The sequence below is a fragment of the Lepisosteus oculatus genome, chromosome 20, assembly GCF_040954835.1.
Source record: "Lepisosteus oculatus isolate fLepOcu1 chromosome 20, fLepOcu1.hap2, whole genome shotgun sequence".
Taxonomy (NCBI): domain Eukaryota; kingdom Metazoa; phylum Chordata; class Actinopteri; order Semionotiformes; family Lepisosteidae; genus Lepisosteus; species Lepisosteus oculatus.
The window spans coordinates 13,383,788-13,400,970 of NC_090715.1; the positions used below are offsets into that span (position 1 = coordinate 13,383,788).

The following is a 17,183-nucleotide window of genomic DNA, read 5'->3' on the forward strand; positions in this document are numbered from 1 at the left end:
ACACGTTAGAGTGGTGATGGATATTCCAAAACAATACATTTATATACTGTAATAATAGTAATGTTAATGATAAATAATCATCCATTTTATGCCCAAGTAGGAATAAAAAGGTGTTCTATTTCCTTAAATTGACAGTATCCATTATCTGAGCTATTTCTAAGGGTATTTTCATAGAAACATGTTGGGACAACATATTTAGCCACTGGGGAGTGGATACCTCAACTTGTTGGGGCTATATGTAAGAATTTTTGTTTCGTTAAAGCAATCTTCAAATCACTAGCAATGACATTTTTGTATGTTTGATGCCCTCTGCTGCTCACATTCGAGTGCTTTAAGGCTTGCAATGTAAAGAGAGGTAGACGGCTCAACCATACATGTTGTGGGGGACTCGTGCACATTGTCTTCGGTTCTCCTGTGATGGTACAGTGAGCCAAATGTATTGATTGCTAGCCCTACCAAATTAGAAACCTAAAAAATGAAAAGTGATTTGGTTATGCCAAATATATAACAATATGCCAAGTTATATAAATTGCTGAAATTTGTTTTGCTGATATGGGGATGGACTCCATACAGTATAATGTATATCCCAGTATTTTTTACTTATCCCAGGTGTTAGAAGAGTTTGCATTCAAATGTCCAGGCAAAGTGCTAGAACCTAGTGAATCTGCTGCACAGGAACTGCAGAAAGTTTTTGCTCCAGTGTAAATGTGCACCAATTTTCTTGGCTTTCAAACTAAATGTTTTAAGATGTTTTTTTATTGTTTAAAGAATTTAAAACTGTTTTTCTGTGCACAAATCATCTCTTAGAGAGTTGTTTTGTTTCAATATTTCTTTTGGGAAATTAGCTTCTGGAGCAGAACAATCTGGGATATTACCCTGTTCTTGATAGCTGAATATTTCTGGCTTTCTCTCTGGTTCCCTGGCTGCAGTGTGGTCCCCCAGACCAACGTCATCGTCAGCAGTGACCGGTCGAAGGTGGCAGGACAGGATGAATCTGTTGCTCGAGGGACAGAGTCATTGGAAAACCTACTCAGCAAGTCAGTGCCTGCAGCAGTTCACAAGACCTGTAACTCAGAAAGCCACTGCCATACAGGCTGCCCCAGATTCTGCTGAACCTGGATGTTCCTGTATACCACACTGACAGAAACAAAAATATGCAAAAAGCAGGGCAGTTGTTAAATATATAGGTCACATTGTCTTATATCATTATATATATATCTGATAATATTCCGTTTTAAATTAATTATATAGATTGCTGAAAGTTGTTGTGCTAATATGGGGATATACTCTATACAATATAATGTATATCCTGGTATTTTTTACTTGTATCTAATTAATTACTGTATTCAATTTAGTTTTATTTTAGATTTCAGAATTCTGAAATATAAAGAGTGCAATACGCAATATAGTATTCTCTCATTTTTTTAAAGGAAGTTTTACATGCTACCTTTTAAAATTTACAGATATAGAGAAGAATATTTATGAATCTCCCCATTTAATTTACCTGTAATAATATATCAGCACCAGCCTTTGCTCGGTCAGGGTTCCTGATCTCCCTCTCTCCTTGGCAGCACCGTCAGCGGACGCAGACAGAACACTATTCTTGTGAAGGTCCCTGCGCCAGAGGACAGTCACAACGAGGATGGCGAGAGCGGCTCCGAGGCCAGCGACTCGGTGTCCAACAGCGGTCAGTCCGGCAGCCAGGCAGCTGGTAACAACGTCACCCTCATCACCCTCAACTCTGAAGGTAAGGGCCATCTCACCCTGGTCCTGCTGCAGGCCGCTGACACACGGGTTCTGCTGGCCCACCTGCATGGAGAAGAACGTACAGTAGTGATGCACACCTCCTTAGCCTGATCGTTTTTAAATGTTTCTAAATATTTGGGCAGTTTAACTAGAGCACTGGGTCAAGGCATACTTGAGTTCCTGTTTCATAACCTGGTCTAGTGTACACTTCCCACTCCAGCTTATTGAAAGTGATACATATGTTTTTTTGATTGTGTTTACATGAATTACAAAAAAATGTAAGAAATCTTTTAGGGTCTGCTGATCTCTGTACTTTTTGATGCTTCAGAATACCTACCAGGTTCCAAGTTTATTTCTGTTTGTGGGCCTTAAGTGATTTAAAGGAGAAGCTGGTATAATTAAAGAGTCGAATGTTCAAAAGCGGGGGGGATTAGTTTACTGTTTAATTGTGTGGGCCAGCTTCAACAAGGATTTTGCTGAACTGATTGATATACGCAAGTTGATCACAATTGTTGTGAACATACTTTTGTGCTGGAAATGGGCTTTTCAGTATATTTTTCATATTTACAGTTGTCTTTTCCTTTGCACACAGTTATTGAATGTTATATGTGAAGCATCTGAGTTGTGTTGTTTCTGTATTTACTGTCTTATACTGCTACAGTAGGATTTAGTTGACGAGAATACACATTCCCTGTTAGTGGATTATATCAGTATCATAAAAAAACAATTGTTACCTCTTCTTTTGATTGTTTAAAGAGGCTACAACATCTGACAAGGGCAGTGGGTTACTTGGTGATGTTGATTGCTGGCCAGCATATGCTTCATATGCACTGCGGCACTTGAGTTGGCACGTCTGTATCTTCTTGTGTTTTTTGTTAACTATATTAAATGGGGTAGAAACAGAGTGCTGCTTATTTTGGGTGAGTGCAAGACTTGCAGTATGTTCCAGTTGTACTCTTCAAAGTGCATTAAAACTGACATATTGACCTGCTGCATTTGATAAATTTAGAATGGTGCCAGCAGCTTAACACTAATGTGCTTGTTGCAGCTGTCAATCAGAAACTTACTTGAAGCATAATCTCAAGTAAAGCTCTTCTAGCAAAAAGCTTGTTCTTTATTTCCTTTATCAAGAAGACATTTTTAATAAATGTAAACAAAATAATAATTAAAATTCAAATGCCTGTGAATAAGACATCATATGAAGATGTATATGCTCTCTGCCGAAGAACAAATTTTAAAGCTCTGAAAAATCCAGTTGTGAGTGTATAGTCCCCATCTAAACAAAATCCAGTTTCCAGAGTTTTGAAGCACTGCCCCAGGAGCACACTAGCATCATCAAGCTTTCCCTCCCTAATCATCAAGCTAGAAGTCTTTGATCAACGAATAAATTATCTTTAGCAAGCCATTTAGCCTCTGGAGAAGCTATTAACTTGAAACAGCACATTATACATCACCTTTTTTATTTGCATCAGTCAAAATGAATTATGCATAATTCTTTAGTTTGCACATGGATCCAGCTTACAGATGTTAAAATATTTTATGAGTAGTGTGCAACAGTGTATGCCCTCTAAACTCACAGCTTCAACTGAGGCAGAACTGGCACGGTGAGCTTCATCTCAGTTAATATATTTGGCTGCGCTAAGAAACGAGCATAATGAACCCGTAAAACTCGACCTTCAGTGGCGTTACATGCACTGAAGGTGCCTGTTCACAGTGCTCAGTCTCTCTGAAGTGTATTCAAAAGTGTGTATCTCTGGGTGTCCCCTCCATTTTGAGATACTGTGTAGACCAACTGTGAAATCAGAGGCAGAACAGGTCTTGTGTAGCTGGAGGACCAGATACCAGATGATCCCTCTGTAGGCCACTGATCACACCACAAGTTGTGCAGATCTCCTTTCCTTCTCACAACTTACTCAATGCACCCAGTGTCGTCAGTTTGCTGTCTTTGGCAGATTGTTTTGTCTGCGTGGTTGTGAAGGCTTGTGGTGACTTATGTGGATTTAAAATGAAGGTGTTCATGTGCTTTCGCTGGTCTGCTACACAGTGCAGCAGTCAACATGATAACCTGTTAACTGTTGCTGGTTCATGCAGGAAACAGGATGAATCACTTTTTTGTGTGGAGCAGGGGCACTGAGCTGTTGTTCCTCTTCTCTGTTATGTTAAATGGAAATTGATTTTTTTGTGGTATTTTTTTTTTTGGTTGGTTTTGAATTTTATATTCCTTTTTCTTGCTGTCTGTGTAAAACAGCAAGTACAGGCTGAAAAGTCTTGATGTCTCAGGAAGTAGAGAGAGAAAACAAATTTGAATTGCTCTACTTCATTTTGTCCATTTGTAATATACAGTCCGGGAAATTTCTGACATCCTCATGGTAGACTCAAAGGCAGAGAATCAAAATAGAGTGGATAAAATACTCAAAATAATAAATAATAATAAAACCATTAAAAAGAAATAATACAATAGACATGTGTACAAACTTATTTAGGCTGCTGTCAAATGTTTGAGTAAAGCAGGCAATCTTAAACTGTTTCTGCAAAATCTAGATATATTATATTTTTCTAGGAATAAATCCACTTAAAATATTTAAAGTGGGGAATTTAGTTTTTTAGCTGTTTTTGTGAACACATTTGTATTATTTCATTTGAACATTGCCTTTTAACTGCTTATCAAAACCATATTATTATTTTTTTAATGATTCTTTGATGTCATAGGGGTGCTTTAGTTTATAACAGATGAGGCTTCACAAATCCTTACACTGACATTTTGTAAACAGTGAGTCAGGCCAGGATATTCATTCCACTTAGATTTGTAGTTGACAAAATATGATGCATGTGCCCAGATACATACAGACTTGGAAAGGGCAAGCAGTTTAAACGAGCCCCACAGTGCAGTTTTTATAGCCCATTTAATGCTTCTGCAGCTTTGCTTTGAATAGGGTTTATGCTATTGTATGCTTAGATTTTCGGTAAGCGTTTGATAAAGCTCATGGAAAAATTGCCTCTGACACTTTTTGTAGAGAGCAGTTCTGAGGCAAACCTTTTCTGAACTCATGCAGTCATAACTCCATAACGTTGGGATCCTTCTTTAACTGATTTGGCATTCTTCACTTTCACTAATAGGTCTGTGTGAGCTTTGGTATGAAGTGGTATCTCTCCTGCTTGGATATTTGTCTTAAGCATAACATTTAATTTTGATAAATGTAACCTATTTAATTGGCCCTGCTGAATGAGACACAAGAGTGACATGCAACTAGCAGGGTATGGTCAAAAACAGGCGGATGGCTGGACATTACAGATGCAGAACCTCAGATGGTAGCTGTCCATAGTGCTGACCTCCATTGGTTTATCTTACAGGGACAGCTGTGCGTGTAGCCCCACCAACCCAATTTCACTGGCACTTTCGTCCTATCCCAAAACCGGTGTGATTCTAGCCCATAGTGTCTGAGCGTGCTGATGCAAAGACAACGTTTTGTAACTGGAGTACACGGGGTAGTGTTGTAGTGTAAATGCTAAAGAACACAATGCTACAATGAATTGTTTTGTTCTTTCCAAAGCTGAAGTTGTGTTGCAACGCTGCTAGAATAGTGCAAACATGCAGATGACATACGATTCCTTCAAGTCAATGGATCTGATCACCACTAGAAACCAGAAGGAACCAAGATATTAACATATTTATACTGAGATGAGGCAGACCGTATCTTGTGCCTGAGATGCATGCTAAAAAGCGTGTCATCTTGAGTTTTCATGAATGTTTTTGATACTAGTGTGTACTAGTGCTTCTTTCAGATCAACATCTTTTTAAGATTTTTCTGCTTGGGTGTGTGTGTGTTTAATGTGAGGTCTATTCAAGGGCTGTTCCCTAGCAGAGCCATCAGGAGGTCTGTTCCTTTGTTTCCACCGCTTGGAAGCCTAGGCAGTATTGTGTTGCTTGCTTCTATTCCCCAGTATTATTGGCCAGGAAATAACTAAGCGTATACAGCAGTGTTGAGTGAGGTAGTCTTATAGTTACTCCACGCATGTGGTTTCTGACGGGTGCTCTGTGTGTTTGAAAAAGTGAGACCATAATCCTGCAGTTTTGGCATTAAAGCTCAGAGCATCAAGCTTGGCCGGTCCTGTGTGAGGCAACAAATCAGTATCACCTGTGTAAAATACCGAGCTTAAGAAACTGATGCTTTCAGAAGAAAGAAGCTCTTGTCTTATATTTTTCCCCTCTAGTTTAAATTCCTTTTATGGAGAACATTCAACTTGAACTTAATTATAACAAAAGTGCTTGCAGAAATCCTGCATGACACATCGACATGCTCACCAACATTCGAAAGGCATGGGAATGAGCATTTCATAATGGAAACACATCATTTCACTCAAGCTTCAGTAACTGTACTTCCAAGTGGCTGTGCTATGCAGACCTGGTAGAACAGACAGAAAAACAGCAATGTATAATACCAATATACTGTAAATGAAGTAATCTATTGCTATTGGATATAATTTAAATTTAATTTATTCATATAATTTAGATTGAGTAATTACAGTGGATAATCTGTACCCTAAAAAGATCTTTTTTCCCCCATAGAAAATCATCATTGCAAATATTTATTGAGATATAGAACATGATCAAGAGCTGAGAGGAAGAGCCTGCTTTAGCACTTGGTTATTTCCATATTCTTTCCACTAAAAATCACAAAGTAAGATTTAATTCTAAAAACAATCATTACTAAGTTTGTTTGTCATAGTCTCTCTAATTGTAAAAAAAAAAACAGTTCATAATTATTTGAAATTGTCTTCCTGTGCACCTATATTGTGTCTTATTAATGTGATATTTGTTTTCAATATAATGCTTTATTGCAGAGAGCAATAATGCATATCTACTGAGCAACAAAAGAAATAGCATCATACAGTAAGTATCAGGATAAATACAATGAGCTGACATGCAAGGTTGTAACAAAGGTAAATCAACTATGCTGATTAACATTTATCTTTAACAAGGTTAGTTATAATTATAATAATAATTTCTTACACTTATATAGCGCTTTTCTGGACACTCCACTCAAAGCGCTTTACAGGTAATGGGGACTCCCCTCCACCACCACCAATGTACAGCCCACCTGGTTAATAAAGGTTAATCAACACAGGGGATACTGTGAGAGTGGTATGTGTCTTCAGTGTTAGAGGTGTTACAAGCTCTACGTGTGACACTTGATAAATGCGTGATAGGCCGAAAAGTGATCTCCAATGTCACTGTCACACTCTCTTCTCACGAGACAGAGGCTGTTACACGAGCAGCATGAGGGCGTTGCGTTGTCCTGCTGCAACGTTGTCATGTCCATCAGGAGGGCCCAGGACTTACCGTCAGTCTAGCGCTGGGCAGTCAGGATGTGGTGACATGCTGCTAAATCTCAGCTCTAGATTAGAAGCTCCAGATTCCCTGCAAAATGTGTTCATTTCCTAGAAACAATGAAGAACTTTTACTTGTTCTAAGAAAAAAAAAGATATTAATTTGTGTTAGTTAAAAAGTATAAAAGTTTGGGCTGGCATCCAATACTACATAAGAATTAAAGAAAAACCTTTCTCCGTGTAGACCATTTCTTGACTGCACCCTGCGGTGATTCAGTTTCTCTGTATATTTTCACTAAATTCATTTATTTTAAATGTGAGTGTTTAGGTGATAGGCACCACGCAAGTTTCAAAAAGCCTTACTTTGTATGTCGTCATATGTCATTATGTCTTTTTTCCAGACAGTAGAATGGGTCTGCATTTTGCACAATAAAACAACTCATTTCTTTGTAAAAAGAATTTCATAGAGAAAATAAGAAAGCTTTGGCCACTCTAAGACAGACCATTCTTTTGTTCTACCTGTCTTTCAGAATCCCTTACTCCCCCTTTTCATTTGGTAGAGTAAATCCAGACTCCTCATTGATTAAAGAGTCATAGAAAATCCATAATAAATGGACATGTTGGCAGATAATGGGATCTTTCTGGAAAATCCCTTTTCTTCTTTCCAAAATGTGCACACACTTTGTAAATTTACTAACGCTTTTACATAAGCACTACCTGTTAAAGCAGAAGAGACTTACACAAGGCTGGAGTGTTTTTAAAAATATGTTTCTTTGTCCATCTGGAATGGAGAAAATGTGTTTCTCATTTTAAAATAGCTGAGCTGATCATTGGAAACAGAAGATGGTAAAATGCCATGTTGCATCTTGGACAAATCTCAGCTTATCTTAGCGGTATAAAGTTGGGAAGAATGACTTATGTTTGCACTGATTTTTAAATAAAGCGCACGCAGCATAAGCTTGATCAGGGGAAGGTTTTTCTGTCATTATGAGACATGCAAAGGACATACTGTAGCAGCAACTAATTCAACTGATGACACACATTGTGCATTGTGTCCTTTTGGTAGATGTTCCTCTAGGAGGACACTCTTTGTAGTCTATTTAAAGATCTTCACATAAAGCATCTCTTTTAACATTGTCAGCTTTGGCATTGGAAGTAACATTCTGCACTACCTTTTCCATTTTTGAGAGGATCTCGGAAGCCTGCAGAATGATTGTCAAGTGTTGTTTTGGTGCTAAATCCAGAATGCTCCACAAATTCTAACATCAGTTAATATCCCTTTCTTTCCCCCTGTAACTGCATTATCTAGATTTTTACTTCACTTATATCAAGAATGTTTTCCATCTTTCTGTTTTTCGTCTACCCGTCCATATGTGCTAACGAATTTTAGAAGTAAAAAATGTGAGGATTGTTTGAGCTCAGAAATCTATCCTGTTGTTTTTGTGGCCGGGGGATATTGGTGCATTTGTATTTCTGAGGATTATAAGCCGGTACTTCTTCTGCTTCAGTTGTTTTTTTCTTTAATGGAAAACTGGTCTTTGCAAGTCTATGACCTAAGCTTTACTGAGGCTCTTGCTGCAGTTATTTCCCTGAAACCATATAACCTGTGTTTTTTTTCAGTATCATTTTTATTTTATTTTGCTTTCATTAATGCAGAACGGCTGGCTTTTTATTTTCATTTGGAATCGGCAGTTATTATTCTTCTTTTTCCCTCCTTCCCCGCACCACCACCCCAGTTCTGGAATGGGTCTTTGGCTGTCGGCCCGATGCTACAACCCCTCGTAGCTGCACCCTTATCACTCACTTTTATTTTCTTGCTGAGAACCCACAGTCCCTGACTGCATGGGGGGCAAACAGAGCTGCCACCCAGAGAACTGCAAGCTCTCGGGGGTCTGAGGAAACCTTGAGTCACTGCAGTCCCAGCTCACGCTGCCAGTCTCCTGCTACTTGTCTGCTGCAAAGTGGTTTTCTGATTCAAAACCAACAATCTCTAGGGTGCAGCCCCCAACATCTGGCCCAAGCAGAGACCTCTAGGAGCTGGAGTTCTCAAGCTGTTGCATTGAAAGTCTTTGACCCTCTCCTAGGTCCATCAAAGGATTTTTAACAAACCATCTTGATTGCCATGGAAGTGCTATTTTCAAACACAAAGGTGAAGTTTTGATTTAAGAAAAACAACAACATTTGACTTCTTTCAAGGCATTGTTCTAAAACCCCCTTTTCCTAGATTTTTTGGTCTGTATGTTTTTAGAAAATTGCAGTACTTGCAACTTAATATTATGACAAAAGCTGACTTTGGTCTGTTTCTAATATTACAAATATGAAGAGGATTACTAAGAATTACACATCAAACTTAGAGGCTGAAAAAAAAACTAGTTGGTCAAAAAATTGGACTTTTTAATACAAACCACTAATTTGGAAAATCTGGCCATGGTTTGTGTTTGTTAACCACATTGTGTTGTAAAATGTCTTTCTCAGACTTTTGTTTCTCATGTGTTTAGAACACATGCACACACAGAAAGCAATGTAAGGCTGTTAAAGAAGTAAAGTATATCAACATTGACGAATGATTTATTAGGCAACCGAAGAGGAAAATCCAAAGATACTGCTTTGTTTTGTTGGTATTTCCTCAAACTATTGAGTGTGGTTCCTGTGCTGTACTACTGGGACTCGGGGGCAACAGAGCAAGTGAGTGACATTTTGTCTTTTGTTATTGCGTTGTTAAAGTCCCACTTGATGGCTGGCTGAAAATTTGGTTGTAGGCTACCCACTTAGCAAAGGCCACCACGCACAGAGCCACATGTTCACAGAGCCACTAGGGGACTGGACAGAGAGCTGCACTTTCTCAAGCCAGAAAGACCTTCTGGGGGTCAGAGAGAGCGTCCCCCTATCGCAGCTTCACCGGTACCCAGTGAGTAAGAGCAACAGCAGCTTCCAGGAAAGAATTGTCAATGGCTTCTCCGCGCCGCCACGCTTGGCCCTCTGACAGGAGTCTGCCATAAGGTAAACAGTGGAAGTAGAACTGGCCCACTCCCTTGGCTTATCCCTGCTCTCTGCTGCTAGGTCTGCAGTACTCCTCATGTGCGAAAAAGAGATGTTTTCCTTTTCTCTGAACCAGGCAGTTATAAAGACTTGTGCTGACATTTAGTCCAAGGATATGACATTAACCCTTGGCTTGGGCCTTATGTATTGCTTTTCTCCTGCTGCAAAGCTAGTTGGAATGTTGCTCGCTGTGTGACCTAACTCTCTGAAGTTGCTCTAGGCTGATAACTTGCTTGTAGTTTTGGAAACTTTCCAAAACAGATCCTTTAGGAGCTGGTAAGACAGCATCTGTCCATCAGAACACAACAAGGTGCTAAATGTTTCTAATGGACCAAGATGCAGGACAGCAGGCAAATGAGACACTAGATGCTATTTGAAATAGTCAAATCAGGAAATAGCTCTTTATAACTGTGGCAGCTTTTATTATTAACAAAGATAAAAAGTTTTCACTTACTGATGTGCTTACATTGGATATAAGGATATAAGGCTTTGCTAATTTGAAATGAGGTCTTTAGATGTAGCAAAGGTATGTTAGAATTCATTATTTTAATAAGTACCTAAAGGTCATGTAAGGAAATAACATGTAACAGAACATGTACAAGTGTGGGTGGAAAAGGATGATTGCTAAGACTCGGAAGGATATAAAAAAGTGGAATTTTGGGACTTGCACCTGCCAGATATTCAAGTATCCATGACATCCAAGTGTCAAAATCCTGCAGTCCATAGGGTTCTAGCAGAAAAAGAAAGGAAGGAGACCAGTTTTTTTGCAACAGACTGAGACGGATGAGACATAAAAAAATGGGCTTGCTCATAGAGTCTGGCCACAAACCCTGTTGTGTTTTACTGTTGCTGCTCCCAAGTGGGAGTGATGTCTTTGACTTGCCTTGTTTGTTTTGGACACGGGGCGGCATCATCTGCTCAGAACCACACTTCGGATTTTGAAGCCTAGAGGGGAATCGTCCCGCAATCGTTTCAGTGAAGCGGGGAGAAAGAAAAAACAAGCGCCATGTGCAGCTCTCAGAAATGTAGCCCGGACTGGACATCTGTTTCTTGCATGTTGGAAGAAGTCAAAGGTCCACATTCGGCAGATGAAAGGCAAGAATACACGCAAAAGATAATGAGGTGACCTTCTGTTTGTTTACATGACAAAACCTGTATACATTTTACATAAAGGAATTCAACTGCTTTTCAGGAAATATGAATTGCAGGAAATATGAACTCCTCTTTAAAATTAAGGCCAGGTTATTGTTTGTGCATCGTCTTTTAACGGGTCACTTGCCACTGTCGGACTCCTGCTTGCGGTTGATCTCTTTATTTTTCTGTTGGGTTGAAACATCGTTGTTCAAATTGCTTTGGACAGAAGTGCCACTTGTCAAATGTGGCATGCAAGTATTCAGCCTCTGTTATCATACAGTAGGTTATTAAAAAAAAATGTTTCAGGGTATCTGGGCAAAACATGGCCCTGGGAATGGAATTGTTCTCCCTTTCCTGAAATATAGGGTTGGGTGGGTTTGCAAGGTCAAAGATAATACCTTGACAGATGTATACTGAGCTAGTGATAGCTTTATCAAGCCAATCCTCTTTCTGTCTGTGAGGAGCAATGGAGTGGAGCTGTGGTCACTTCTGAAGGCACAGACCTCACGTGCATAATGTCTCTTCCTCACCTACAAGGATTTATGATACCTGATATATGATATGAGCCCAGGCTTATGAGGTGGAGTTAGGTACATTTCTCCTGATGGGTGCTGTAGGCTTCTTTTACCTTAAAAAATAAGATAGACAAAACAACACAAATTCTTGTGGTCCTGTCCAGACAGCCACTGGAAACATTACTCCTGACATAGATGTTCAAATTTGTGGGTATTTCTGAATAAGGATGTTCCCTGCTTTTTAAAAGTGTGCTGGGGAGAAGAACGACAGGGAAAATTTGAAGTAAAACACAAGAACGCAGGAAACAACCAGCCAAAACCATAGAGTCCATTGAATTATTGACATCTAAGGTTCAGGCATGCACAGGAATGGGATCAGTGAATCACAGTGAAGAAGAAAAAACAATTTAAGTCGTCTCCCACAGTGTTTCTGTACAGTTTTGTTATCCGCATTTGAAGAATAATGTAGACCCCACCCATCTGCTGGACACTCCTGGCTGATTTATTTTAAGCACCACGTCAGGCCCATTTGATCATAATTGGGCATTGGGTTTCATCATGCTCAGTTCTGTTGATTTTGTTGGTAAATCATAAAGCTTGCATTCATGATAAAAACATACACTGAGGCCTGAATTCAAATTCAAATTCATCCTAAACAATATCCTTTATTTTTCTTAAAGGTTTTGTAGTAACAAATAATTGAAAGAGATCTAGGTTGTGTTTTGATTTAATTAATATATATAATTTCAAGTGATTTAGTATATAAAGACCATTCGAAATGGTTATTAAAACGACCAGAATTTCCAGCTTTTAAAAATTCCACCACATCCTTCCACATGTGCTTGCTTTCCTTTAAAATAACACTGGTACTGAAGCATCTCTAAACTTTTTTTGTTTTGAAATACGTGAAAACCTCCAGTCTAAACAAGCCATGATGCGTGCAGTGGACTGCAGTTGGTAACAATTGGTTTCACCTCGGCTCACATCAGCCAGTTGCCACATGGTATCGAAACAGATCTCGGCTTCCCAGTGGCTCCTCATCAGGACCTGAGCCTCGTGAAAGGAAATTAATACGGCAACCTGTTTCCTTTATTTCACAATGGGCGTAGTTACTTTGAAAAGTTCATTTTGTGAATTTGCATGGGGTGAGAGAATTCCATAGTGGAGTCCCACAAGATTGAAATCTGAGCATACTGACCACATAATTGCTCCCCAAAGCCTCTTGCTGCCTTGCGGTAAAATGTATCAGGTTGCTTGTCATTAGAAGAGAACACCAGCTTCCTGTCAGTACTTGATGTCACATTTCTTCAAGGTTTACCAACTCTGAGCAATACTGATCCTGCCAGAGTAATATCAGAAGATGTATCCTTCAGAAGAATGTATCCCTGAGGCTTTTCTCTCACTTATGTGAATGAGCTTAGGTCTTGGTTATATAGGCTTTTGTACAAAGGCATCTTTTTTAACCTCCATGGCTTGTCTTTCAAAGCCCAGGGGCTGTCCAGGGATGATGTCTGTGTTATCTCAGAGCTGGCTGCCTGTTGCCACAGCCCCAGGAACTGTCACGGTGACAAAGCTGTTTCTGTTTACAAGGATGTGAGTGTTGTGACCGAGATGAGCCCTTTGACAAAAAAACATTGGCTCGATCAGTTCTCATTCTTTTAAGAAGTCATTTTTCTGTTCTGCTCGAAGATCATTCACATCTGTGAAAAGTTTACAGATCATAATTTGATTTCATTGGACAGGCCTGCCATCCAGTGTGTATCCCTCCTTGCTGTCGTTGTGTGCTGGGACATGCTTTGGCCCCTCCGAAGGCCTGAATTAGTGGTTAGAAAATGGATAGATAATGATTTCACCCGACTCAATACCGTACCACCATAGACTGGTTTTATATTACTGTAGCTCAGATAAAACCCTACTGTTATTATGCAGTTGTGAGTGACTCTTACAGGCAGCATTTATCAAAATAATACTAATTATAGTGATTAATTTGAATATAATGATAAGGAAAAGTCATGGGAACAGCCTCTCAGTCCCACTGATCTGTTTGAGGCTTCTTGCGTTTAAATCTGACGCTAGGGGGAGCTCAAGGTCTTCTCAAAACATTTCAGCGCTTCCTGTTACTGTGAAGCCTGCAGACCCACCTGTCTGAGATTTCATTGAATGGAAACATTAATCATCCATCTGCAGTCACAAGCTGTGTGGCGATGAAGCTCAGGAATTCCTGAGCAAGATATGGATTTTCATGAACTTTGTACCATGCTGTATGTTGTTAAATATTGCTGCGTTTCATACATGTCTAATAAATCAGAGAGATTAAGCTGGAGCACATCTTGCCATGTGGTCTACAGAGACAATTAAATCTTTATCTGTTACATTCTCACTTTGTTCAGAGTGTTATGAGAATAATACGGATTTAAACATCTGCAAGACTAAATTGCCCAGAGCTATTTATTGTATATTAGTATCTCCTGTTCTTGAGCTTGAAAACTTAGGTGGTAGGTAGGTTTAAGGTGATAGGGGTCGTTGTCTTGAAAGAAAAAAATCAACAGTTGGGTTAAGAAAATATATTTGCACTGATTCCAGAATATATTTACACACCCATTTTCATTGTTTTTGTGGTTTACTTGGACTGCTTTTTCTTTTCATCCAATAAAAAAAACTCTCTCTTAAGAACTGTCAGAAAGCCTAAAAAAGAAAGTTGTTTTTTTACACCCCCTGACAGCAAGGTCTCTCTGTAAAGGAAGAATGGCAGACATCTTACTGAGCACCTTACTGAGTACCTGACATGGGGTTACTCAGTAAGTGATCCGACAAGCTCATCCATCTCTTTCCTGACAGAATCTGGGGTATCGTTTTAAACAACATGGCAGAGAAGCTTGTTCCAAACCCTCACAAGTCTTTGTGCAAAGAAGCACCTCTTATTTTCACATTTTCATGGACTTCCTTGCAGTTTCCAGTTGTATCCCATTGCTCACATGTCATGGGTGATTCTGAAAAAGTCCAATGAGTTGAATTTGTCTGTGCTTTCCATGATTTTGAATATTTGAATTGGGTCCCCTCTTAGTTTTCTATGTCCAAGACTAAAAACATATGTTTTCTTAGCCTGTCTGTGTAGGACATTCTTATTTTCTCTGGACTGATTCCAGATTAACAATGTCTTTTTTTCTGACTTGGTGACCCACTTAATAAAGAGTCAGGGTTATTCTAAACGAAGTCTTACTAATGTGTTATATGAATATGACATAACATCCCTCGATTTAAATTGTAATTTTAATTCTATGCTAAAGTTGGTTATTTTACCCAGATTGTTTTAGCAAGCTCAGTATTAATGGATATCAAAAGGTAAGAAGAAAAAAAGATCATTGTAAACAAAAAATGTAATAATAATGTAAGATTTTTTTTTTCTCCGGTTCAGTGATAGTGAAAATGGCAAATTAGAATATATGTTTTGGCTTTGCCAGTCTATGGGTAAGTTATAAACAGCTTTTCCACATTTCTGAACTCAGGTGGGGTTCTCATGTAGCAGTATTTGTTGCTACAGATGTTACAGATGTTAGAGTTGGAAAGTGATTTAGCAGCTTTGCATGTAAAAGGCATGCAAATCCTCTTGTCTTAAGACGGATTAATTTGTTGAAAAGATTAATCGGTTGTGGGAAGAGGAATTTGGAAAACCTTTTGGTGACTGAGGTGAAGGAATGCTGCTTTCTGCTGTAGTATTCGACCTAAGACATAGCACCCCAGAAGCATTAAGATCATAGTTATTTCACCAAGCTGAAAATTACCTTTCTTTTTATTTTTTATTTTAAATTCCTGCTTATTTGCCAGTCAACCTTATAATATGTGTTTAAAATTTTCCTGCAGTAGTTTCCTATATTTGGTGTTCTTTGTGGTGCATGACTAAAATGAGTTATCATGTGTACTGTTCAGCCCATTTCATTTAGTGTTATACAACATTCCAAGTGCTCTGAATAAGTAATATGGGTGACTGATATTCAAGCTTGAGTCATATCAAACCACTTTATGAGCACCGGTGCTATATACATAACTGCATGTCATCCAGTTATGCATTATGATAATAATCTGTTGACATTTCAAAAGTATGTTGACAGGAATTAAAATGTGAGATACTTCTCTGTGTATGAATGAATGTGTACCATATCTAGGCCTTTTTAATCAGTGTTGTTTTGACGATAATGCAAGCCTTCTACGAAAAGTTATTTTATAGTTAGATTTAAAGGTGTGGACAGCCTCCTTCTACTTAATTCTCTGGTAGTGAGACTCCCCGAGGGGACCTTGGTGAAAGAAAACATAATTTTTTGGAACCCTTAAAGTTGCAGATCTAAAGAATTCATTGTAGTCTATCATTGTGGTCACAGATAAAGACACACTTCTTTTTGCAGGAACTGAAGTCAGACTGTTTCTATTTTGTGCTGTCTTTGTTTGAATATACTTAACTCATGCCTTTATCCCAGGTGACCTGTATTTACTGATGTAAATGTAATGCATTTCCATTTTTGTATATGGTGTAAGTCAGATGGGGCAGAATGGGATAGAATTGTGCACAGTATAAAAGAATTTCAAGCAGGTGAGCTCTGAGCAGGTTCAGGAATGTTGGCCAGGGATGATGCAGTGGTGAGGACTGTATGGTAAGAGAAAGTATGAGACAGAGATTAGTGCTATGTGTTTTCCTGTTTACTGTGTTGCACTTTTTTTAACCTAATTGAAACATCTTTTCCTAGCAATTATAAGGCTAAGTGGCAAATACAAGCTTTTCTGTGCCAACATATGACAAGAAAAACTGACAGTCACTCCACTGCGGGTTAGCATTCGGTCAGATTTGTTCAAACTCAACCAAGCTGTTATTCAAAACAATTATGCATTTCTTCCATAAGTCTATTGTGTATTAAAAGCATTACACTTCAAATGAAAATCTAAATATTTTTGTAAACAAATGTAGTGTCAAGAACAGTAATCATTTTGCAAAAAACAGGTGGTTTTTAAAGTAAAGGGCTCAAAATCACATCTTGATAATGCAGAACATAGGCAGTCCTGCATGAAGGCAATAGGCACTGTGTTTCACCCTACTGGATTGGGTAAAATTAGGAATGTGGAATACTTAGTGATTGCAAATTCCAGGCTACTCCTTAAACAGTCCTGTAAAGCTAAAATATCAGCATCAGAGCTGACATAAAAGACATTGTTCCATACAATTCTCCATGCTGCTAAATTTAGCAAGCTTGAATGTCTGCTGCACGCTGTGGTTTGGCACGAGTCTGAAAGAAGGGAGTGGCAGCTAGAAATGAAAGGTGAAACTCGAGCGGAGAAATCAAGGGGATTTAAACACCCTCCAGCATGATGTGCTGCAGTTTCCAAAAACGTAAAAAGCATTTTTTTAGTTTTGACGCCACTTGCTGTTTTGGA

The 17,183-nt window shown here is 38.8% G+C and overlaps 1 protein-coding gene across 1 annotated transcript in view; it reads left to right on the forward strand.

The window, feature by feature from the left end:
- The window catches only part of banp (BTG3 associated nuclear protein), a 126,839-nt gene that overhangs the window by 15,567 nt on the left and 94,089 nt on the right, over positions 1–17,183 (forward strand). Inside the window, exons 5-6 of the mRNA XM_069181240.1 lie at positions 930–1,037; positions 1,572–1,747. Of these exons, the coding sequence (XP_069037341.1) occupies positions 930–1,037; positions 1,572–1,747 (284 nt within the window). The remainder of the gene's footprint in view (positions 1–929; positions 1,038–1,571; positions 1,748–17,183) is intronic.